Source organism: Peromyscus maniculatus, chromosome 5 (assembly GCF_049852395.1).
Source record: "Peromyscus maniculatus bairdii isolate BWxNUB_F1_BW_parent chromosome 5, HU_Pman_BW_mat_3.1, whole genome shotgun sequence".
Taxonomy (NCBI): Eukaryota; Metazoa; Chordata; class Mammalia; order Rodentia; family Cricetidae; genus Peromyscus; species Peromyscus maniculatus.
The window spans coordinates 82,289,143-82,313,286 of NC_134856.1; the positions used below are offsets into that span (position 1 = coordinate 82,289,143).

A 24,144-nucleotide genomic window follows, 5' to 3' on the forward strand; every position below is an offset into this window, starting at 1 on the left:
CCCCAAGAGAGCAAGTGTGTGGATCGGGAACTAAGCCTTTTCCTTTCTGGATTTTGGTCTAATGATCTGGAACATTTCCCATGGGGCAGTGCAGCCAGGGACCGAAAACTATGGCTCCAGCAGGCAGACGTGTTGGAATCCTCAAACTTCAGTCCTACTGCTTGTCCGTGGACAGAGATGACGCCCCCGGCCTCAAAGCCTCACCTGAGGGCCACATGAGAGCAGGCAGAGAGGAGATGCTTGGCACATTCTGGGTCTGCAGGAAGCTGCAGCTCAGATGGTCTCTGCTCACGGGGCACTCTGACACCAAACTCTTTTCTGCTGTCTACAAGCTGGGGAAGGGAGCAACTGCCCGCCCTAAGAGAAGCCTGCCACGATGATATCTGGGGACATCCATGCCACAGGTCAGAACCATACAAGTCAGCCAGTCTCTGTCTGTCTCTCTGTCTGTCTCTGCCCTGCTTCCCGTTTTCCCCTCCCTTCCCTCTCTCTCTCCCTCCCCCTCTCCCTCTTCCTCCCCCCTCCCCCCTCCCTTTCTCTCTGGTGTTGGGGATAAAACCCCAGACCTAAATACATTCTAGACTAGTGGTCACCACCTAGCTACTACTTTACTTTTTAAAATTTTTGTTGTTTTGAGGTAATGTCTTGCTAAGTTATGAGGTCTGGCCTTGAACGTGTGATCCTCCTGCCTCAGATTACTGAGTAGGTGTGATTACAGGAATGTGCCATCACAGTTTGTTCTATTCGACTCTTAGGTGACAAAAATTGACAACCACAACAACAACAAAACAGGACTGGGGTGCAGCTCAGTGGCAGAGTGCTTGCCTCGCGGACACGAGGTTCTGAGTTCAATCCCTAGCCCTGGAAAGAAGGAAGGAGGGGAGGGAGGGAGAGGAGAGACAGAGATAGACAGACAGATGGACAGATGGGTACTCAATGGGTACTACCTGTTCTGGGTCCTCTCACTGTTCCCATCTGCTGTTATCCTCTGGTTTAGAAGTAACTGGAGGGCAAAGGACGTTCATAAGAAGACACGTGGCCCTTGCTATGTGCCCAGCAGAGTGGACATACAAAGAGAATGTTCACTCTTTTCTTAGCTTGCAGTGAGTTAGAAATGAATGACCCAGCTCTATAAATATTTAATTTATTCAGATCACATAAGATTATTCCAAAGCCACAGGCATGATTATTTCCTGATAGAATCAAGATTTTCAGTGTGGTGATGATCTCATGGAGATTTGAAATGTTCAGCTTGTCATGAGCAACCAGAACAGACTCCGCCTTAAGGAAAGTACAGGAGTGGGGGTGTGGTATCCCCACTTCAGGCCTCACTCGACTGTCACCCGTGTGTGGGTAGCACCTCACGTCTGGTGCCACTGGCTCTGTCAGGTACCAGCCTTTCTGTCACAGCCAGCATCCCCCAGTGCTCACTGACGTGGCCACTGACCAGCACTTCATTGACTCCCTGTATTCGTTTCCCACAGAATCATGGCTTTTAATGTAGACCACCCACTGGGAAGCCAGTCCCAGAGTCAGAAAGGCTGGCTGTCTTCTCTTACCCCCAAGAGCATGACTGGATTGAGAAGAAGGTGGGGGGGGGCGGCTTCTCATGCTGGCTCAGTGTGACCAGATGGGCTTTCTCTTCTGGATGAAGGCCTCGATTCCTTCCTGCCCGTCCTGCAGGCCTAGGTTGTCCACCATGGCCTGGGAAGCGAGGTAGTATGCTGTTCTAACGTCTTGGGAGAGCTGTTTGTAAAAGGTAGCCTTGCCCAACGCCACCACGGAGCGGCTCAAGGAGGCGATCTTCTTCGCTATTCTCATGGTCTCTTCCTCCAGCCGCTCCTCTGGGACCACTTTGCTGATGAGGCCGTGGCGGACGGCCTCCTGAGCAGAAATGGGCTCCCCAGTAAAAAGCATCTCCAGGGCCACCTGAGGGAAGGACAGGAGAGGTCAATAAAGCACAGTTCATGTCCCGTGGCTTCCTCAGCCCCCATCCCTGTTTCCCTGTTCTGAGACAGTCACTCTCCGGACTTACCTACATGCCTCAGCTCAGATATCTGTTTCCACAAGTGACATGTCATCTGTCACCCCTTGATGTTGTCAACACCCCTAACTCCCTGCCAGGGAGAAGATCAGATGATTCCAAGAGCCAAGAAAATACAGGTGGCCCAGAATGGGTGGAGTCTCCCTCTGGGTCCTCTTCCTGCACCACAGATTTGATGAGGAGGCCCTGGCAACCCAGGGGATCCCTTCCATCTACCCCTTTAAAGGCCACTCACAGAAAACAGCCCATCTGATGGGGGCCACTGTGACCGCCGCTGGAACAAGGCTCAGAGACTTCTGCAAACCAGTACAGGGGCCACTTTCCACAAGAACACATGTCCATGGGTCCCATTTCCTCAGCAGGACCCCAAAGAGCAGCTTCTGCCCTGGGGGCATGAAGGGACTTAAATATCCTCAAGGATCAGATACGGAGCCTAGCATGACTGTGATGCTCAAGGGGGCAAGACGAGGCAAAGAGAGGGTACTGTTGCCCTCCCACAAGCCTTCCCAAGAGATCAAGGTTGCAGGAGGATGGGTACGACCTCTCCCCTCCTCATAGGTCATGTACTGCATCCTGCCATGTGTTGGACCTCATTTAAGAACCCTAAAAAGCAGCACCCATAGTTTCAAGTTGATGGTATAAAGAGGGGCGTGAAGGTGCATGGGAACACAGAGTGAGGATGCTTCCTCTCCCTCTCTGTAAGCCCTGGTGGCCATTCTCAAACACACCAAGTGTGTTCTCACTTCAGGGTCCTCATACTTGCTCCCCCCTCAGCCTGGAATGTTCTCCCCCAGGTGTTAGCTCCCTGCTTGCCGCCTTATCCGTGAGCCTTTCCATTGCTGCCGTGTGAAAATTCTCAGTCAATCCATTTCTGGTTACACTTTCATCCTTTACACATTTCACCATTCAGTAGACTGTATATTTTACACACATATTTATTGATTGTGTTTGCTAGCATTTACCTCCAGTAAGGGAGCAGGTATTTGTGTGTGTTTTGTTCATTATCCCCAGCACAAGCAGACTGCTTTGCATGGTGGAAACAACCTTTCGTATTTATGAATGAATGAGCCTAGGATGGTAAGCACAGTGTGGCACAAAGGACATTATGGCTGTTGTAAATCTAGGTCAAAGGGTGCTGCAGTTTTCATCTGGCTCTCTCTTGGGTGCTCAGGCTTGGAACCTGCACCACGTTAAGGCGCAGGCTGAAAGAGGTCAGCCCAGAGCACTCTGGGGTGCTGCTCACAAGTTTGAGGACAAAATATTGGACTGTAGAAGGACACACGTCTCAATACGCATCTGTTTCTGCAATCCTGGATTCTTTTCCTTCATCCCAGAAGACTGAGAAAGTATGAATGGGGTTTAACACTGCATACTCAAGGAAGACCTGCCTGGAGCAAGGTCAAAGGTCAGAAGAGCTGGATGGAGTTCTAGCCTGCCTTTGGGTTCCTAATTCATCCTTCGGAGTTCATCCCCCTCTCTAGGGGTCAGTGTCTTTCTCTGCCTGATGAAGCCATATACTTTTACAGCATGTTGGCGTATGTACATTTTGTTCATGAGATTAGAGGTGACATTCACTGGAAAGCAGGTAGTTTTCCCAGCTAATCAGCGTGATCTTTTTGTTTCTTTGTTTTTGTTTTTCAAAACAGGATTTCTTTGTAACAGAGCCCTGGCTGTCCTGGAATTTGCTTTGTAGACCAGGCTGGCTTTGAACTAAGCAGCACACTCTTAACTTAGGGTCTAAGTTTCTACATTGCATGTTCTCCAGCTGAACTTCAGCTGAACAAGAAAAATACACACCCTCACCTTTCCCCCCATCAACTCACACTCCTCTTTGGTCATCCTAAGAAGTTGGTAAGTCAGTAGTTCTTTATTTCAGGGTTTTTTGTTTTTTGTTTTTGTTTTTGCATTAAAATAACAAGATGGATTTGAGGCTGTGGCTGAACCTGGACATCAGATGATGTCATAGAAAGGACAGGTTTGGAGTCAGACACACCTGGGTAGAACTGTGAGGGTTAAACAGGCCCTTCAGTGTCTGGGGCCTCTTCTGGACATGGGAATGAGTACCCCTATCCTCCATGCTCTCGTGACTATTACAGATAACAGGTGCTGGATTCTCAGTAGACTCTGATTCAGTGCTGGATTCTCAGGAGATACCAGTAAAGGGAGCGGCTAACATTAACATCCCCAACTGGATGTTTCTGAGACTCTGATTCTGGCTTCTAAGTTTCACCGCACCTGGACAGGTCAGTAAGGTAGAATGGTCACACAGGAGGGGACGGTGTGCTGCAGCATTCTGGGGTTCTCTGCTTATCATTTTGGGGGCCCCCATGTCTATCCAGACTGCTAGAACAAAATGCCATAAAACTGTGTAGCTTAGAAGGAACAGGAATGCCTCACACTCTGGAGGTTGTAAGTCCAAGTTCAAGGCATCAGCAGAACTAGCGTCCAGTAAGAACCTGCTTCCAGGTTGAGAGACTGAAATATCACTGTGTCCTACATGGGAAGGAAACTTGAGTCGGCAACCAGGTACTCCTTTTCTATGGGCACTAATCCCAACGTGAGGGCTCTACTCGACCTAACGATCACTTCCCCAGGCCCCACCTCTGACGGCTGTCACGTTGGTGGTCGCATTTCAACATATGAACTGGGAGAACACCACGTTCAGGCTATGGGCACGGTGTCTGTCCCCTAGAGATGATGAACTGCGGTTCAGGAGCTGCAGTGAGGTTGTGGAATGAGAAATGGGGTGGGGGAGGGTAGGACACGCTGCAAAGCCCACCAGGGGTGCCACAGGTGACACACTCGATCGCCGGCCTCATCTCACTGAGAACCTGAGGAAAGTCGCGCAGATTCTTAGATGCTTTTAAAGTGCGTTTCCTAAATTATGCTGGGCACACACATCACTGCTGAACAGTATGTGTCGGGAGTGAGTCTCTGGGGGCTGTGGTCTGGGTGAGGTCTAACTTTCTTTCCAGCTTCTAAATCCCACTCTCAGTTAGACTGGCAGGTGGGCAAGCACACAGTCAAGTGGGTAGGTACATGGAAGCGGGGATTTCCACTGTGGCGAAGGGACTGGTGTTGGGAAAGGGACTCAGAGTTTCTCCAGCTCTCCTGGGATACCCACGGCCTGAGGCACTGGCTCTGAGTGCGTGTGGCCAACCCTGGCTGGGGAAGGGAGCAGCTGGAATCCGCAGGGTATTTATATGGCACAATGAAGATGCATTATTTAATTCATGCAAAAAGAGAAAGACTTTAAAAATAAGGTGAATAATTCATGTCCTGGCACAGTAGACTCAACTCTATGACTTTTGCCCAGTAGACAAACAGCAGTCTTCGCTTTTCAGCACAGTGGAGCAGTTCCCCAGGTTGTCCAGCAGAGGGAACTAGAGTCTAACACATGCTGTCCCAATCTATGGGGAAAGGGCAGAGACTTCCTGGCCAGGACAGTTTGCAAAAGCATCTGCTGCTTGCTTCTTCTCTGTGGATAAACACAGGGACAGTCACCTATCGCCAGCACATGCATGGGCACGTGCACAGTGTGTTTGTTCAAGTTCAGTCTTCTTCTGGGGTCAGAATATGAAGAGAGACCAGAAGAGTCTTCTTCTGGGGTAAAAAAATATGAAGAGAGACCAGAGATCTCTGTAGGACGTGACTGCATGCACATCTGTGTTGTGTGTGCGTGCATTTGAGTGGGTGCATGTGTGTATGTGTGTTCAGAGGTCAGGAGTCAACCTTGGGTGTTGTTTCTCTGGAGTTGTTCACCTTATTTTTTGAGGCAGAGCCCTCAGTGGGGAGAAGGTGCTGGTTGCTTGGACTGGCTGGCCTGTGAGCCCCAGGGTTGCTTCTGTTTCTGCCTCCCCAGCTCTGGGATTCCAAGTGTGCACTACCAGGCTTTGATCCGTGGGTTCTGGGATCTAACTCGGGTCCTCATGCTTGAGCAGTGGGCTCTTTGCTGACTGAGCCTTCTCCCCAGCCCCAGGCCAGATTATTCTGACAAAAATAACTTTGGGATGGAAAAAGCAATCCTGGTTCACACAATGTCCCTGCCCTCATCTGTCACACTGGACATTGTGCAATGCTGTTCTGGGAACTGGGCTTCCATGGAATTTAAGGGATATTTTGACTACATTTCTCCTCCCCGTTTTAAAAAACAGATGCAAAGTTTGATAAACACAATACAGTATGAAGTTTCTAGGAATTTTGATAAGCCCTGATTTAGAAAGCATTCCCGACAATAAGGCTGATTTAAAGGCTTTAAATGCCTTGACCATGGAACCTTCCAGAAAGTCACGTGTTGGAAGAGAATAAACCAGTGCAGCAATTTCTAGCTCTGAAGGGCCTCATGGTTTCCTCTGCGGTTACAAGACAGTCTGTGGGTCTAACCAGAGATCTGTAACATATTTTGATTTAATGTCTGGGAACAAAGCAATGACCTAAGAAATATTCACTAAATAAATATGGACGCGCTTGAGGGAAATGTCTATCTTAGAATTATAAAAAACATCCCCCTTGTGGAAGACACTTGAGCAAACGATCGCCTCTCGCAGCATGTACCTGTAGTCGGCACGGTGGCGTGTAGGTAACCACAGAATCTCCCCAGGAGCACGTTTCTGCGGTAAGTAACAAGCGGTTCTATGGAAGGAAGAAATCCTCCCTGGAATGTCTCAGCTCGACCGCTAGATTCCCTGAGGGTCTCATTTCTTTTGTGCCTCAGGCATGTGAGCCACTGTTAATTTTTGTACTTGTTTCAAAACCAGAGAATCCATGCTAGGAAGCAGTTCACTTCTTTGCTCGCTGCATATGTAATTTGGGCCCTCCTTTCCCAGATTTCCCACTGAGAACAGAATGCCTTTTTCCTAGAACAGACACTGCTGTCTTCCACTTCGGGGATGCTCACTAAATGCTATTCTGTGAGGTCGCGGAAGGAAGAGAGCTTTACAAGGGAAATGGACTTGACTGTCACCTGTGATGACAAGACAGCCCTGACATACAGCTGCTCCCTGGGCAGAGTCACACAGTGCGGACAGGACAGTCCTGGCCTAACCATCGCCAACTCAACACCGTAAATCAGCAACTTTAAATCCTGTCTGGACTGAGGGAGGGTGTGGAGAAGTCATCAGCCAGAGATTCAGCCTCAGCTCCTTGAGGCTGGTGCTGTGTCAACATGGTGTTTATTGTGTCTTGTGGGCAGCCATTTCGTGTAACAAAGCTGCCTCAATTGCATTTCAAATAAGATTACACAAAGCCTATGCTTTCCCTGAAAAGGAAAAACCTAAACAGTCCTACTGAGGGGCTCCTGAGGTTGAAATGTGGCAAGTTCACAGGCTGATACCTGGTGTTTGATGCTACAGGAACAGGCAGTGAGCTCTTCCCTCCCCAGCACAGAAGGAACACTAGCGGCCTTTGGGCAGAGTGTTTGATATAGAAGATAGATACTGTGTGTGTGTGTGTGTGTGTGTGTGTGTGTGTGTGTGTGTGTGTGTGTGTGTGTGTGTAAAAGCCAAGGCTAACTTCTGGTAGTGTTTCTCAAGTACAATATATCGTGTTTGTTTGTGTAGATGGGACAAGGTCTCTCACTGAGCTGGAGCTCACCCAGGAGCCTAAGCTGGCTACCCAGCAAGCTCCAGGGATCCGCCTGTGTCTGCCTTCCCAGAGCCAGGATTACAAGTGTTCACCACTACACCTGACTTTTTAATGTGGATTCTGGGGATTGAACTCAGGTCTTCATGCTCGTGTGGCGAGCATCTCCCCACTCCCTTAGAGATACTTTCCCTAAGCTAATTCTGCAACCTGAGAGCACTAAAAGGCAGTTCACTTACCTTTCTGGGCACTGCTCTCCCCAGGGCAACCGCAGGGGTGGAGCAGAAAAGCCCGACATTCACCCCAGGAGTGGCAAAAGAGGACTTGTCGCTCGCCACAGCAATGTCACAGCTGGCAACAAGCTGGCAGCCGGCAGCTGTGGCCAAGCCATTGACCATGGCGATGATGGGGACTGGATGGTTCCGTATCAGCATCATGACCTGTAGGACAAATACACCCATTTCATGTCCACGAAGTGTGAAGAGCCGTGAACCTGCCATCTTACGGGACTGATTCCCCAGAGCGTGTTTCTCATGTACTAGCTCATCGTCGGAGTCAGGGGAAGAAGCGGAGCCCTGGCCACTTACATTTCGTCTCCACGTTGAAGCAGACTTGCAGGGTGTGGTGTTTTGGAAACCCATGAGCAAAGAGCCCTATTTAGCAACAAGGACGTGAAGCTGGGTGGGTGGGGAGCCATTCACCTAAAGCCGGAGAACCATGGGAAGTTGGTGGCAGTGGATCTGAGCCCATTGTCTCGCCTCCTGCCTCCCCAATACCCTGATGGAGAGCCGTGGGGTTTTGTTTCTGGGGAGCAAGCAAACCCCTTCACAAACTGTCAGCTCCCCACAGCTCTGGGCAGCCCTTGTGTTAAAAGTCTGAAATTGGCATTTGGTGCTTCCTTGGAAAATTAAGGTGGGAAGGGGACCCGAAGGCAATTTTCTTAGTAATTACTTCTCAAATTCCCATGCTGCAGAGTATACTTTCTCAGTTCCGTCAGAGTGGGGAGGGGGGGACACCCTACTGTCATAAAAATAAGCAAAATTCCTGAAACAGAGCCCTTGGCACAGAGAGGAGGAACACAGTCATGTTCGTGTGACCCCCACCACCATGAAGGGCCAGAGCTCTAACATATTTGAAGCTTTTTTTTTTCTTGACACTCTAAACAGATTGTGTTGCCATGGCAACTTCGATTTCTAAATTATTGCTCTTTGAACTTTGGCAAGTTGGGAGGGGAGATAGGAACTACATCTGGGCTTTCCCCCAAGGCAGCAATTGAAAGAAAAACGACCTTCACAGATTTGAAGAGTTTTGCCTGGGAAACTTGTCTTTTATATTCCTAAACATTTGATATTTGTCAGGTTTTTTCTCCCTAAAATATCCAATTATATAGTCAGGCACTATATAACGATGTTTCTGGTCAAGTACAAACTGTATATATGATGGCGGTCCTAGAAGATTATGATGGCCAGGGTGGGGAGATAACTCATTAGATAAGTGCTTGATGTGAGGTCCTTGATTCAATCCCCTGTCACACACACACACACACACACACACACACACACACACACACACACACACACAGAGCCTGGCATGGGGGCCTATGCTTATAACCCCAGTGCTAGGGAGGTGGAGACAGGAGGATTCCTAGGGATCACTGGCCAGATGGTCTAGCCTAATTGGGGAGCTCCAGGCCAGGGAGAGATGCTGTCTCAAAAGCAGTGGCTGGAGTTCCTGAGGATGGAATCTAGATTACGACAGGACTAATAAGTCCTGCCACATAAGTGACCATCCACCCTAACACTACAGCACAGTGTTGAGTGGGTGGGAATGTCAGCAGTACCGTAAAGAGCAATGCATAATCCTCAAGGATATGGATACCATGCTGTTGCTCCAGACTCACGGCATTAGATTTTGGTTTTGGTGTGTTGAGGATAGAACACAGGACCTTGTGCCTATCACTGCATCACATCCCCAGCTCTTCTGTTATATTTTGAGACAAATTCTTACCCAGTTGCCCAGGTTGGCTTCCAAACTTACTCTGTTTGAAATCCAAGGGAGGCCTTGGATTTGTGATCTCCCTGCCTCAGTCACCCAAGATTTTATGAATACACATTTTAAAAATAGTCACTGTAGGCTGAGCGGTGGTGGCGCATACCTCTAATCCCAGTTCTCGGGAGGCAGAGGCAGAAGCAGGCAGATCTCTGTGAGTTCGAGGCCAGCCTGGTCTACAGAGCGAATTCCAGAACAGCCAGGACTACACAGAGAAACCCTGTCTGGAACGAAAAAAATAGTCACTGTAGAGTGTATCCCTTCTACTTTTTAATAAGTTTCCTGGAAGACTGGCTGCCATATTCTTCTACACTATCCCATACAGCTTGTGTTCACCTTCCATTGCTGTAGCATCCACCTGGGCTTTATTTAACCTTGTATAAAATCTACTTAGTGCTGGATGGTGGTGGTGGCGGTGGCGGCGGTGGCGCACGCCTTTAATTCCAGCATTTGGGAGGCAGAGGCAGGTGGATCTATGTGAGTTTGAGGCCAGCCTGGTCTACAGAGTGAGTCCTAGGACTGCCAAGGCTACACAGAGAAACCCTGTCTGGAAAAACAAAACAAAAAAATCTATTTGCCATGTGGTCTGGTGTAGAGTTGGCTGTTCCATTCATATGTCATTAGTTTAGATGTGGAGTAGGCTTCCCCTCTATATACCATGTGGCCTGGTGTAGAGCAGGCTGTACCATTCATATGTCATTAGTTTAGATGTGGAGTAGGCTTCCCCTCTATATACCACGTGGCCTGGTGTGGAGCAGGCTTTTAGACTTTACCGTCTGCATACCACATATCGCAGGTGTGGAACAGACTTTCCATATCTACGTCATATTTTCTAGGTGTAAAGCTGGCTCTACCATCTTCAAGGAATGTAACCAGGTTTGCAGAGCTGGCTGTCCCATCTACATACGACACACTCTGGAAGGTTGTCAAATGGGCCTGAATGGGGCAGGTTATCCTGTCTATACCATACGCATGTAGTGTAGACTGTACATCAATGTTTGTGTAAGTGCGGTCTCTTGGTGGCTGGATTATGAAACCATCTACCCATGCCTTTCTCCAAACCCATCCTCATCATTAAAGAGTCATGCTTGTGTATTTAAGGGAATCCCTTAATATTTGATAGTAGCTTTTTATGATGCCTTTGGGAGGGTAGGGGTCATGTTTTAAGACTTTGATAAATGTTAATTACTCCCTTCCCAGAAAAATGCACATATGTATAAATGCATAAAGACTTATCTGTGAATATAACTGGTTCCTGCCTTTCACCGAAGGCCGTGGGGGCAGGTTTGTGATGGGTCTTGTTCCTAGAGAGAACTGGAGTAAAGAGAGGAAGAACTTGGGCACCCTCTAAAGTCTTGTTGCAAAGAAGAAAAAGGTTTTCCTTCATTTCGAGCATTGTTTTCTTATACCTCTGGTCCAGGAATCCTACTTGTAAGAACTCTGAAATAGATAGAGCTCTATGGTCAAATTGTTTGCCAGATCATTACCTTACAGCAGAAGAAACTAGAAATGATTCAAGTGTGCAAAAATGAGTAAGCAGGCAGTCAGTGAGATGGCTCCGTGGGTGAGCGCTGGCCGTGCTAGCTAGCCTGGCGACGAGTTCAAAACCCACAAACCACATAAAGGTGGAAGGAGAGAAGTGATTCCGTAAAGCTGTCTACGGATTTCCATGCTTGTGTCATGGCACGAGTGCCCACACACACCATGCCCCCACACACGTACATGTACACGTGTACACACACACACACACACACACACACACACTAATAATAATAATAATAAATCGAACAATTTTACAAATAAATGCTTACTATGGCTTGGGTGGATGTTCTCCAAAAGCCCACCCATTAAAGATTCATCTCAGGGTGGTGTCATCAGGAGATGATTGAGCCAGGGAGAGCAGGTCTTTTGGGAGGTCCTTGGGTCATTGGCACGTTCCCTCAAAAGGAATCGGGGTGAGGCTGGAGAGCTAGAGCAGCAGTTAGGAGCACTTGCTGCTCCTGCAGAGGACCAGGGTTCGCTTCGCAGCACCCGCACAGTGGCTCACAACCATCTGTAACTCGGGTTACACAGGCACCAACGCCCTCTTCTGACCTCCTCACACAATGCACACACACACACACACACACACACACACACACACACACACACACACACACACGGCGCACTTAGAGACCTGAGGACAGAACACTCATACACATAAAATAAAAATCAATCTAAAGGGGAGACATGGCTCAGGGGTTGACAGCCCCAGCTGCTCTTCCAGAGGTCCTGGGTACGGTTCCCAGCAACCACATGGTGGCTCACAACCATCTGTAATGAGATCTGGTGCCCTCTTCTGGCCTGCAGACATACATGCAGACAGAACACTGTACACATAATAGATAAATAAATCTAAAAAAAAAGAAATGCTGAAGTAAATTAAAATTTTAAAGTTTTATAAATTAAAATTAAAAAAATAAATCTAAACAAATGTAAAGGAACTGTGGGCTCTTGATCTCCTTCTGTCCCTTTTCTCTCTGCTTCCTGATTTGGGATTTGAGTAGTTTTTGTTTTTGTTTTTGTTTTTTACAAGCAAGTCCTCCCCTTGTCATCCGCACCTTCCACAAACTCAGAACAACAGAGCGACAGATCTTTGCGTGTTTGAGACAGGGTTTCTCTGCGTAGCCCTGGCTATCCTGGAACTCACTATGTAGACCAGGCTGGCCTCAAACTCACAGAGATCCGCCTGCCTCTGCCTCCTGAGTGCTGGGATTAAAGGCGTGTGCCACCATGCCCAGCCCCAAGTTACCAAATCTTAAATTTGAATGTCAAAACCCATTTTTTAAAACATAGATTCATTGCCTCGGTTATTTCTTTAGAGCACTGTGAGGCCGACAATACAATAGCTGTGCACACCGAACTACAGTGACTTAATACACGCAGCGTCCTCAGTAAATGAACATTTCTAAGGAGGAAAATAAAACATTTGGGTGATTTAGAGCTTATACGGTGACATGCAGCGAGCCTGCTAGGATTTGATGCCCAATCTGCATCTGCTCACTACCTAACAACTCTGAACAAGCCACATGACCCTTCCGTTTTCACAGCACTAAGATGGGTGTAATTTCAGCTCTAACCTAACACAGCACGGCGGTTACGTACATTAGCAAACCTGGAGTATATTAGAAGTCACTACCTGGCTTACTAAGCATGCAGTTATAATCATGTAATATACACCACTGTATACTATGAGCATACCCACCTAAGATCACTCAAACAATTATGTGCTTAGGAAAAAAAAAACACTAAAAGTGAATATACCAAAATATGAAACTCTTTCTGGGTTGGTGTGGTTATAATACGATAAGAGTATCTTTTGTTTTTTAAATTTTAAAAATCTTCTATAATGCATACTTATTTTCATCAATCAAAATATTTTAAATGAAGCCAGAGGGCAGTTCAGAAAAGACAAAGGGAAGTTAGATTAAAAACAAAAACAAACAAACAAACAAAAAACAAGCCAGGCTAATCAAGGCCCCGGGAGTCAAGAACTGATACCGTCCTTCTAATGTTCCTGAATGAAGGGCTGCTTTGAACTCTGCCCACCCCAAAAGTTGGCATCTGCTGAGCTCTGCCCTGGCATCATATAATGGCATCACTGAGGGTCTGCATTGGTTTGTTTTTCTCCTCCACATTATTTTCTAAAGCAGTCCACTCTCATCTCATTGGTGAGGACAGGGAGAAAGGAGGAGTCTTCAGGGAAAGACACTTCAGCTGTCAATGCATTGGATGAAGAGAGACAAGAAATGAGTCTTTGGGCCACCCTGTCAGTGCCCAGAAAGTCCCTTAAGCTTCTTCCATAACTGGTTCCTCCCATTCTTTCTGTTTGTCCTCCTGATTGGTAAATCATTAGCTGTCAGGCAGAATTTGTGGCCATAAGAATCGTATTCTAGCTTAGAGAGGCCAAGCCAAGGCAGGTCTGGATCCGCCTTTTAGAATCCGACTATCCTGTGCATGAACTGTGAAGCCTCGGCCTGCTCTGCTCTCAGATCACACGAGGAAGCGGAGATTTTACAAAGTTCCTGCTGTCCACATCTGTCCACGACGGTTTGAGTTTCACAGAATTAGTGTTAGAGAACAGCACTCGGGACCAGGTGATGACTCAGCAGCTAAAAGCTTGAGTTCTCTTCCAGAGTTCAGTTCCCAGCACCCTCTTGGGTGGCCCACACTGCATGTGACGCTGCTTCCGGGGGATCCAATGTCTCTGGTTTCTGTGGGCACCTGCAATCATGTGTACCTGCCCCCTCCACACACAGAGACATATTAAAAACAACAAAAAGAGCCAGGCAATGGTGGCGCACGCCTTAAATCCCAGCACTCGGGAGGCAGAGGCAGGCGTATCTCTGTGAGTTCGAGGCCAGACTGGTCTACAGAGTGAGATCCAGGACAGGTAACAAAACAACACAGAAAAACTCTGTCTCAAAAAAAACCAACCAACCAACCAACCAACCAACCAACCAACCAAAAACCAATATATATATATATTCAAAAGAACCAGTATCCTTGAATTCTTGTTTGATGCTTAGGACTAAGTCCTATTTATGTGCTGAATCTTTTCTGATGAGCCAGAGGCATGAATGGACTAGAAGCTTCCAAGGAACCAGGCCTTTACCTCCTGAAGAAGCCCAGGCTGCTGTGTAGCCCTCTGCTAACCTGTTCAGGTCTCTGTTCATCCAGATATTGCAGCAGACGGATAAAAAGCAACTGCTTTCAGGAGGTTATAAGGCATGTACTGGTTCTTTTAGATAGTTTTCTATTTTAGCTGGGTACACTGGGAATTTTTTTCCTCAGTGTAGTGGACTGAACTCAGGGCCTTCTACATGACAGCTAGCTGCTCTCCAACTGACTTCCAGCCCTAGTGGGAAAATGATTTTGAAAACATCAAACGCTGGCAAACCAAATAGGACACTGTGCAAACGTATGAAACCTCTTTGCTCTGTGGAGTAAGTGATGCACACTTACAGTCCCAGTGCCTGGGTGGTGGAGGCAGGAAGATCAGTTCAACAGTAGCCTTGGCTATGTAACAACTTCAAGGCCAGCCTGAACTACTTGAGACCCTGTTTCTATTTTGTCTCTCCCCGACCCCCCCACCCCTTTCGGAGCTGAGGATGGAACTCAGGGCCTTGTGCTTGCTAGGCAAGCGCTCTACCACTGAGCTAAATCCCCAGCCCCTGAGACCCTGTTTCTAAAACACTCTACGTCCTCGCTCTGGTTTGTTTCTACTCCTCCATAAAACTGAAAACGAATCACTTTTTCTTTTAGTCCTCCAGTGAAATGAGAAAAATGATAAGTTGATCTGCTTATGGGTTTTTTGAATGGGAAAGGAAACAGTTTGTGCTCAAGAATGTACCTGATCGTCGGGGGAGACAGGTCAGTCTGTAAAGTGCTTACTGAGGCCCCGTGAGTTTGTCCTGAATGCACTTGCAATCCCCGTGCTGGGGAGGTGGAGCCTGGAGGATCCCGAAGCTCACTGGGCAGCAAGTCTAGCCTAATCCCTGAGCTTACCTTCAGTGAGAGCCCAATCTCAAAACACAAGCGATTGAGGAAGGCACTTGGTGTCAGCCTTGGTCCCCCACATACAGAAAATAAAACGGACGAGGTTAAGTTTCTCTTTTGGAGGTCATAATTAGAAGGGCTGGCTAAAAAATTTAAAAGAATTGTAATTATTTCTATTTATGAATGCCCTCTTTCCCACTGACAATACTGTTTTAGTTTCTCTCTCTCTCCCTCTCCCTCTCCCCCACCTCTCTCTCTCTCTCTCTCTCTCTCTCTCTCTCTCTCTCTCTCTCTCTCTCTCTCTCTGTGTGTACCCACTTACACACATGCAGAGGCCAGAGGAGGCTGTCTGGTGTCCTGCTCTATCAGTCTGGACTCCCTTAAGGCAGAGTCCCTCACTGAACCCAGAGCTCACTATTTTGGGGTACTCTGCAGCAGCAACCTGAGGCGTCTGCTGTACCGTCACCCCTCACAGATGTGTCTGGCCATGACCAGTTTCCACAGGCACGTGGGGCTCCAAATGCAGGCTCTCACAATGGCACAGCAAGCGATCTCACCCCTGAGCCATCTCCCTAGCCCCCATGGTCACTTCTTAAAAGTCTAAAGCCGTGGTTCTCAGCCTTCCTAGAGCTGTGACCCTTTAGTACAGTTCCTCATGTTGTGGTGACCCCAACCATAAACTTATTTCATTGCTACTCCATAACTGCAATTTTGCTACTGTTATGAATCGTAATGTAAATGTCTGATATGCAGGATATCTGATCTGTGACCCCTGTGAAAGAGTCGTTTGACCCTCAAAGGTTTCACAACCCACAGTTTGAGAACTGCTGGTGTAAACCAAATTATCACTTGGATGAGGAACTCAGCAATGACTACAGAGCGTCTGGTAGCCATTCTCTAGAGCGGGCCCCATGGACAGACTCTTATCTGAAACCAGAAGGCTGTGATACCTCAGTAAAACCCCCCACTCTATCCCCTACAGACAAAGAGAAGCTTAAACCAGGATTCATAAGTGTAGATAAGAACTTAGACCCCTTTTCCCCAGGTGGCTGTATCTGCTACAGGGACTTTGGAAAAACACAGTCAGGATATTCGACCAAAAGACTAAAAAGGGAGGCAGGTTAAAATAAATTATATGGTCTGTGCCTTTAAGAACTAGCCTCACAAAGAAAGGGGAGTGCTCCTTCCAACCTCCCTGCTGTGAGTGAGAGATTTAGAAGAGCCTCCCTGGAGGTTTGTATACTTAGAAAACACCTTACTTTTGCATTCTGTACCTAAAGTCTCCAGTGGCGGCTTTGGGGACGTGATCTAGTCACAACAAGACCCTCACTCTATTGTCTCAAAAAGGGGGCCTTAGACAAAGATATCTCAATATAGATAGACCCAGGCCAGTTTCAAGTCCCCAGAAATGATGGCGCCAGCCCCAGGAACAAAAGAACAGAGTCAGGATGTCTGATGGTAACCAATTAACCACGAGATGCCCCTCTCCAGAGATAACATGACCAGACCCCGGAGATGAGTTGTAAAACTCCTGACAGGGCAAACAGACAAGCTAGAATAAGATAAAGTCCAGGCCCAGGAAAAACTGGACCAATCAAGGATGGACCCGTACTAACCCCCTCCTCTCTAAGAAATTTTATGGGTTTTGCCTATAAAAACTAACTTCCCCAAGAAAGAGGCACTCCTCCCTGCCTCACTGTATTGGGTGTAGGAATGAGTCCCTGTCTAGACTTGTATCTGCAGAATAAACCTTGCTGTTGCATTCTGGACATCCAAGGTCTTCGGTGGTCTCTTTGGGGGGTCACAATCTGGGCATAACAAAGGCTGCCTCGGTATTTAATACAACAACAGTTTTCATGCTTGCAATGCCGGCTGTCACCTTAGCTTACCTCAGAGCAGGTCTGAAACACTTCGGCGTGATAATCGCGGCCTTGTGCATCTGTCAGCTCCTTCAAATCATGCCCAGAAGAAAACACAGGGCCCTCAGCTGTGCGTGTTTCCAGTTGAGAAAAGAAAAGAAAACAAAAGAAAACAAACAAAAAAAACAAACAAAAAACAGTCAACCATCAGAGGTGGCCAAGTGGCAAAACTCAGTGACACAAGAAGACTCCGGGATCAGCGCCTTTTAGGGACCTCTGTCTGGTCTGATGATTTCAGCGATGCACTCGGTCTGGCCTAAGTATATCGACTTGGGCAGGGCCTTTGAAATCTGCCATGCCTTAAGCAATGCCCCTCTCATCCAGCATAGGTCAGAGTGTGAACAGAAACATGGGAGCCACCTGGCTCCAGCTCTTGATTTTACAGAAAGGGGCTGAGGCTGTCGCCGCCACCATTATCCTTAACAATGAAGTGACACTCCACTGGTAAGTGAGAACATTCCCTCCCGTTCCGTTCCCCTTGTGACAGGCAAACGTCAGCCTGCTTTTACAAGTGAGAAAGTGGTGTCGTCGTTAAGATGTGAGCTGCCTTTTTGCTGGGTCACGCCTCATAGGCCTGCTGCAAGCTACTAATTCCAACTTCTTTCCCCTGTCAGCGTACAAAACAGGTGAAAATTCCTATTTGGCCGTTGCTAAGAAGGTAGCTCCGAGTGTCTCAGGAAACACTGATGCCCACACAAACAAAGCGTCATCAAACAGTGTCTGTTGTATTTCTCTCGGGGTGCACGAAGGTGCTGGTGTGGTTTTTATTATGCCATCGTAATATGCATGAAGTGATTTTTATCTTTTTAAGAATTTATTTTAATTGTGTGTGTGTGTGTGTGTGTGTGCGCGCGCGCGCCTCTCCAGCTTCAAATGATCATTCTATAAAAATTTCTACTAGAGGGGCTAGAGAAATGGCTGAGCAGTTAGGATCACTGGCTGCTCTACCCCAGGACTGGAGTTTGAATCTCAGCACCCACGTGGCAGCTCACAACTATTTGGCATGCCAGTTCCAGGAGATCTGAGACCCTCTTCTGGCCTCTGCAGACACCAGGCATCAAAAGCGATGCACAGACATCATACACAAAGCATCCATACACATTTAAAAAAAAATCTTATTGGAAAAAGGAAGGGAAGAAATGGACAAAATATGACACACTTTTTGGCACCATTAAAGATGACACTACAGACTGGGACATGAGCAAGATTTAGCAAACAGAAGAGACAAACCAACCAGCTGTCCCAATAGCCAGCCTGCTAGCTGCCAGTGACTTATGAAGGAGATTAGTGACTAAAGCCATCTTATAAGTTCCATAAAGAAACGGAGCTTTTTAAATTTGAAATTCTGTTTTAAACTTAATTTTTTGTGTGTGTGGTCTGAGGATTGTCTGTGCTAGCAAGTGCTCTCTCACTGAGCTGCATCCCAACCCTGATTCTTTTATCCTGTGTGCATATGTGTTCATGTGTGAATGGGCACATATGTACATGTTCATGTGCAGTCAGAGCACAGCCTCGGGTGTCATGGCTCAGGTGTCTCCCATTTTTCCTTGAGACAGGGTCTCTCATTGGCCTGGAACTTCGCCAAGTAGGCAAGGCTACGGTTAGCAGGCTCTAGGCAGTCACCTATCTTTGCCTTGCATTCCCGCAGCCCCCATGTCTGGGATTATAGGCTTGCAAGACCAAGCCCAGCTTCTTATATGGGCTTGGCACTTGTGAGGCTAAGGGCCTCGCCAGCTGAGCCATCTCCTCAGCTCCCAGACTGTCTGGTTTTGATGACAAGGAGAAGCCATGCTTTCACTGAGTGAAGGCCTTTGCTACAGTCCCACAGCTAACAAGGACCGAGCCCACAGCATCCCGGAAGTTTTCAGTTCTTCAAAGGGGGTCAGAGCAATTCTCCAGTGGAGGGAGGGAAGGGAGTCCCAGCTCACCCACATGTTTTGAGAAACCTTACGTGAGCACCATGGACCACTAACAACAGGCTTCAGAGAAATACCTGCAATTATAATGACTTTCAGGTCTTTGCTTTCAGCTTCATGAAGGATGTCACTTCGGAGAGATTTCAGCATGGCCAGTGACAGCGCGTTCCTCTTCTTGGGATTGCTTAAGACAATGTTCCTGTGAAAAGCATTAGATGGTCCCTGGGTCATGAACCAGTCAAAACAAGCGAGGACCCGTGCAATTCCTTTCTAATTTAGGAGCAATTTTGGAACCCAAGAACAGAGAACTGCCAGGGCTTAGTGCCAATTTAGAGGGTCTGTCAGCACTCTGGAGTGACAGCGGAGGAAAAACAAGAAAAAAAGATGACCTGAAAGGTAGGCTAGCCTTTTTTTCTCTCTGGTTCCTTGATTTGTTTTTGCTCTCGCCCCCCCACCCACCCACATGTACTGTCAGACACCTGACTGCCACCTCCACAGCAAGGGTGAGTCACAACAGTCCCCGCATCATCTCTGCCCACAGAGGATGTGAGTTTCAGGCGGCAGGGCTAGGTGAATCTGACAAACAGGCTCTACCGGCAACTTCTTACCAGGCGGTGTTCTTTAGAATGAGGTTAGGAGGGGAGCCAAGGATGGACGTCACCCCTCCCCGTCTCCTCCCACCCATCCCAAAGGACAGGCAGTGGAGGCTGGCTGCCAGGGTGCACCCACCGCGGCATTTGTAAGGGTTTCCGGTGGGGTACGTCTGCAAGATCATTTGTGCAGCCCGAGAACAGATGATACACAAAGAGCAGACAGACAAACCCGTACAACAGACATAGCCTCTCACGAAGAGACGGCACCCAAAGGGCCTCTTGGCTATTTTGAAACCTCCCGCCTTCACGGTGAAAGCACCTGTATCATCGTCTTGCTGCCTTCCATAGAAATGTCTTATGTTTGCAATCCTAAGAAACCAGCGGTGAACCAGACCAGCTTCTCACTACACGCTTTGTATTTCCTATCAGTCTCCACCCACACGTGCTCTAAGCCTTCAATCTTCTCTGAATATGATATTTTATTGGTACATGGACAATTGGATGCTCCATAAATAACATTTAAGAGAATTAAAAAAAAAAACTTTGTGCAATTTTGCTTTGACGACTGACTTTATCTCAGCACAGTAAGAATCATCATTCCTTTTGGGATATCATCCCAGTCTCGATTCAGCTTCCAGGTAACTGTAGGCTTGTTTCGTTTCTCATAAACAGTCTCTCTCCTGAGTACAGGAATTACGTGTAGCAGACCTGCTGATACTCGGATACCTTTACCTGTGGAAGTCGTGGAGACTGCTGGTAACCTTTCAGTAGAATCATGACTGTGCTCACGGGGGCAAACAGAAAACCCTGTCACCCCAAGGCTGGGGAGAGGGCTCAGTCAAGTTCTTGCTTTGCAAGCATGAGAACCTGAGTTCCATTTCTAGAACTGTCTTTTTTTTTTTCCTCCTGGTGGGGTGTTGTGACATGTACTTTGGAATCCTAATGCTGGTGGAGATGGACAGCGTTTCAGAAGAAAAGGTGGGCAGCCTGAGAGGGATGCCACGCAAGTTGGTCTTCTGGCTTCCACATACATACACATGCAACTGCACACACACATGAACACATGCACATGAGAGTAATGCACACACACAAAAGCTGCCACCCCAGCATTTACGTCAGCTTAAATTAAATTCTAAGGCCTTAAGCAGAATGGCACAGAAATGTTCCTGCCCCAGTAGAACCTTGCTGTGTGGTGGTATCTGCTTCCTGTGGATCCCGTTCATCCTTCCGGACACACTGTAGGACAGTTCTCCCCACATGCACCCTTCTTTTCCCCCCAGTCCCCCGACACCCTTCTCAGTGGTCATCTGATTGTCAGGACCGGATGCACGGGCCTCCTGCACCCCTCCCCCCTTTTGGAAACAGTCTTCTCTGGGGAGGGGCTCATTCTTCTCTAGCCGCTTCTTGCCTTCTTTTACGGGGGCTCCCGGGTTCTGGCAGGAGACACTCGGTTCCATCCTTTGCCCTCTCTGGGTTCTGTGCACACTGCCCAGGCAACGTCAGTGGTGGCGGTGCCATCGACTGCTCCCTCCGTGCTGGTGTCTCCGGCCCCTCGCCCTGGTCCCTCACGCCTCTCTCCAGAGCTCTGCATCTGTGCGTTCACTATGACGTCGGCCGCTGCTCCACCAAGGTGTGCATTGGGCACTTTCCTCTCCCAACCCACCCCTCTCTGAGCTGCTGCTCGGTCACCCACGCGGGGGCCTGAAAGTCATTTCGCATTGCTATTGCAACTCTCCCTCATTTCACAGGGCATCCAAGCTCCTCTCGCCAGCTTCTGCCCTCCCAATGGCTATCTTAGTTCCAAGTGTGGACCGCCTTAAGCCGAGAGCATCAGCAATACCCACCCCAGCAAGGAGAAATTTCTTCCTGATGAGGTTTCTCCCAAGGCAACAACCGTATATGGGCAAAATCAGGTCCCTATAAATGCTCCAATGAGCTATCTGAAGATCATCACTGTAAAATACCATTTATTTTTTCATGGCTAATGCTACTGAACGTGGTGGACTGGAGTCGTCTCACGGGCCCACTCTCCCAGGATGGCACATGAGTGGAAACAACCTGGGAGGCAGAGGGGAGTCTCTTTGAGGCTGCTGACTCACCTACGCCTGACAGGCGTCTCTGCACTTGGCTGCCTCTGTGAAGAGGGGTGATAGCCACCTTGCAGGTCACTGTGTGATTTAGAAACACCGTGGAGTGCCTGACTCAGCACTTGTTTCGTAGCTGGGCTCTCACGGCATGACGGCGTTATTGCTCTGTGGCACAGCTTTAAAAGGGGACCACTGAAGTGGCTGAGGTGCACAAGCCCACCTGCTTAGTGCTTAAAATAGAAATGCTCTAATGCTTGACTCAGGGAGAATCTTAATATAGGATTCCTGTGATTTACAATCAATTGGTCTCATTATCTCCTCCCTCCCTTTCCGATTCCCTATACATGTCTAATTCTGAAGGACTCAGTCTCCTATCTTTTGCCAGCATTTTTGATCAGATATGACCAGACTTTATTTGGGGGGGGGGGAGGGCAGAGGTGATTAGTCTTACTATGTAGCTCAGGCTGGCCTTGAACTTGCTATGTAGTCCTGGTGGACTTTGAATTCAGGATCATCCTGCTTGGGCCTTTGAAATAGTGAGATTAAGTCTGTGATACCACACCCAGATTATGATCATATTTTCAGAAGCAGAGCTGTTCCTTAAACTTGGAAAGAAAGGCCCTATGTGGGCCCTACACTTCAGAGCTCTCCTCTGGCTTTCTTGGGGAGTGTCTCTATCTCTGTTGATGAGCAAAGAGTCCATAGGGAACGGATTACCCCTTTTAAGATACACTTTAAGTTAACTGAGCCCCCAAAATGCCTCCCTGTGGTGGCCACTCAGTGTTGTCCGTGGGAAGTTAGGGGACAGACAGATAGAGGCACCCTGCTCCAGCATCTGCAGACCTGTGTGCTAAGGCCGCAGTAGGGGTAGGGCGGGTAGATGAAGGGAAGATTCTGGAAAAGCTGAAGGCCAGAGACTGGCCCTCCATCCTTTTTGGGGAACACCTAAGACTTTAGGCGAGGATTAAAAAGTTAGACATGGTCTTCTAGGGTTAAGAACACCTGTTGACTGGAGTTGAAGAATACAGCACTGTAACCCTTGAACATGGAACCCGGTTTCCTTTCATAGCCTTGTCCTGGCCTGGCAAACGGTCAGGCCTGAAAGGATCTTCGTTACTCATGGTCCAGGTTGTGCACTGATTGACTCAGGGAGAATCTTAATATAGGATTCCTATGATTTACAATCAATTGGTCTCATCATCCCCCCCCCCTTTCCGATTCCTGATTCATGTCTAATTCTGAAGGACTCAGTCTCCTATCTTTTGCCAGCATTTTTGATCAGATATGACCAGACTTTATTTGGGGGGCGGGCAGAGGTGATTGATTAGTCTTACTATGAAGCTCAGGCTGGCCTTGAACTTGCTATGTAGTCCTGGTGGACTTTGAATTCAGGATAAAAGCCTTAAGGCTTTTAGGCTTGTTGCACAAAAGGGCAGAGAGCAGGGTGTTGTGCCCCTTACCCTGCTTAGTGACCCGCTCCCACCCTGCACTTCGGCATGGCCTCACCCTGCAGCCTGCCGAAGTTTGTAAAGACCATGGATCTCTTTCGTGGTGGGTTTTCTTGGAGACCATAGCAACGGTGGGTGGGGTGCTTGTACTGCCCACACCAGCAGAAATGTTCAGAAATGACTGGCGACTGGGCCCGGTAGCCCTGAGGGTTCAGGGGGCCACCAGGCAGTTGCACTTACAACCCTTACACATGCATTGTACTAGCGTGCACAGGGAAGGGACACCTGCACACGCGGTGTGCAAGGATTCCTCCACCAAATATTTTCTTTCTTTCGAAATGAAATCTAAAAGACGAGCAGTGACCGATAACTCGGGGTTAGTGGCGGCGAGGCCTGTTTATCCCGAGTCCTGGCGCCCAACTCCAGGAAAAGAGCCCTGGCACTGCCCGCAGGCTGACCTGATTCCGTCCAGCTGTCGCATGCTAGTGGGCCGTGGCTCCGACTCCGGCCGCGCGGTTGCTGCTGACCCCGGGCTGCAGAAGCCGGCGGAGAGAGGGGCCCACCGGCTGCGCCAGAGCCAGCTGGTCCCCTTCACCCCAAAGGCTCTTAGGCTGGCGACCATGGCCATTGCAGCCAAGAAACAGCGAGGTCGACGGTGCAAACGGCCTAGACCTCAGGTTTTCGCTTTTCCACCAGGCAGCTCAGAGGCTCGCCCCAGGGCCCCGCCCCCAAAGTCCTGCCCACTGTGTCCCTCTCCTGGAGCCAGGCCCCTGGAGCTCCGCCCCCTCCAACCCTGGGGCGCAGGTCCTGCCCACCCGAGTAGGTCACTGACCTGAAACTCAGGCCAGTTCCAGCGGTTTGTTTGGTTTAGTCAGGCTGTGAAAGAGTTTAAGGGAGGGGAGAACCGGGTTGGCTCGTTTCTTTCTGTAATGACACCCGGAATGTGCCGGATGTTATGAAACGGTGTCAG

General features: G+C 48.4%; 1 protein-coding gene across 1 annotated transcript; it reads right to left on the reverse strand.

Moving 5' to 3' along the window:
- Positions 1-1,130: 1,130 nt before the first annotated feature.
- Positions 1,131-23,907, reverse strand: Echdc3 (enoyl-CoA hydratase domain containing 3). Its single transcript, XM_042278133.2, has 5 exons — positions 23,633-23,907; positions 19,124-19,245; positions 17,101-17,198; positions 7,864-8,064; positions 1,131-1,929 (listed from the first exon to the last, which is right to left on the reverse strand). Exons 1-5 carry the CDS (start codon positions 23,800-23,802, stop codon positions 1,618-1,620), a joined length of 903 nt encoding a protein of 300 aa, XP_042134067.1. The 5' UTR covers positions 23,803-23,907; the 3' UTR covers positions 1,131-1,617.
- Positions 23,908-24,144: the final 237 nt, after the last annotated feature.

Bases quoted from the DNA above. Each gene is read 5' to 3' on its own strand.
- Echdc3 (XM_042278133.2), bottom strand. From the start codon at position 23,802: ATGGCCATGGTCGCCAGCCTAAGAGCCTTTGGGGTGAAGGGGACCAGC. The intron at 17,199-19,123 runs GTATTTCTCTGA...AAACACGCACAG, and splicing joins GAAAGTCATTATAATTGCAG to CTGAGGGCCCTGTGTTTTCT. The intron at 8,065-17,100 runs GTAAGCTAAGGT...TTTGTCCTACAG, and splicing joins TGTTTCAGACCTGCTCTGAG to GTCATGATGCTGATACGGAA.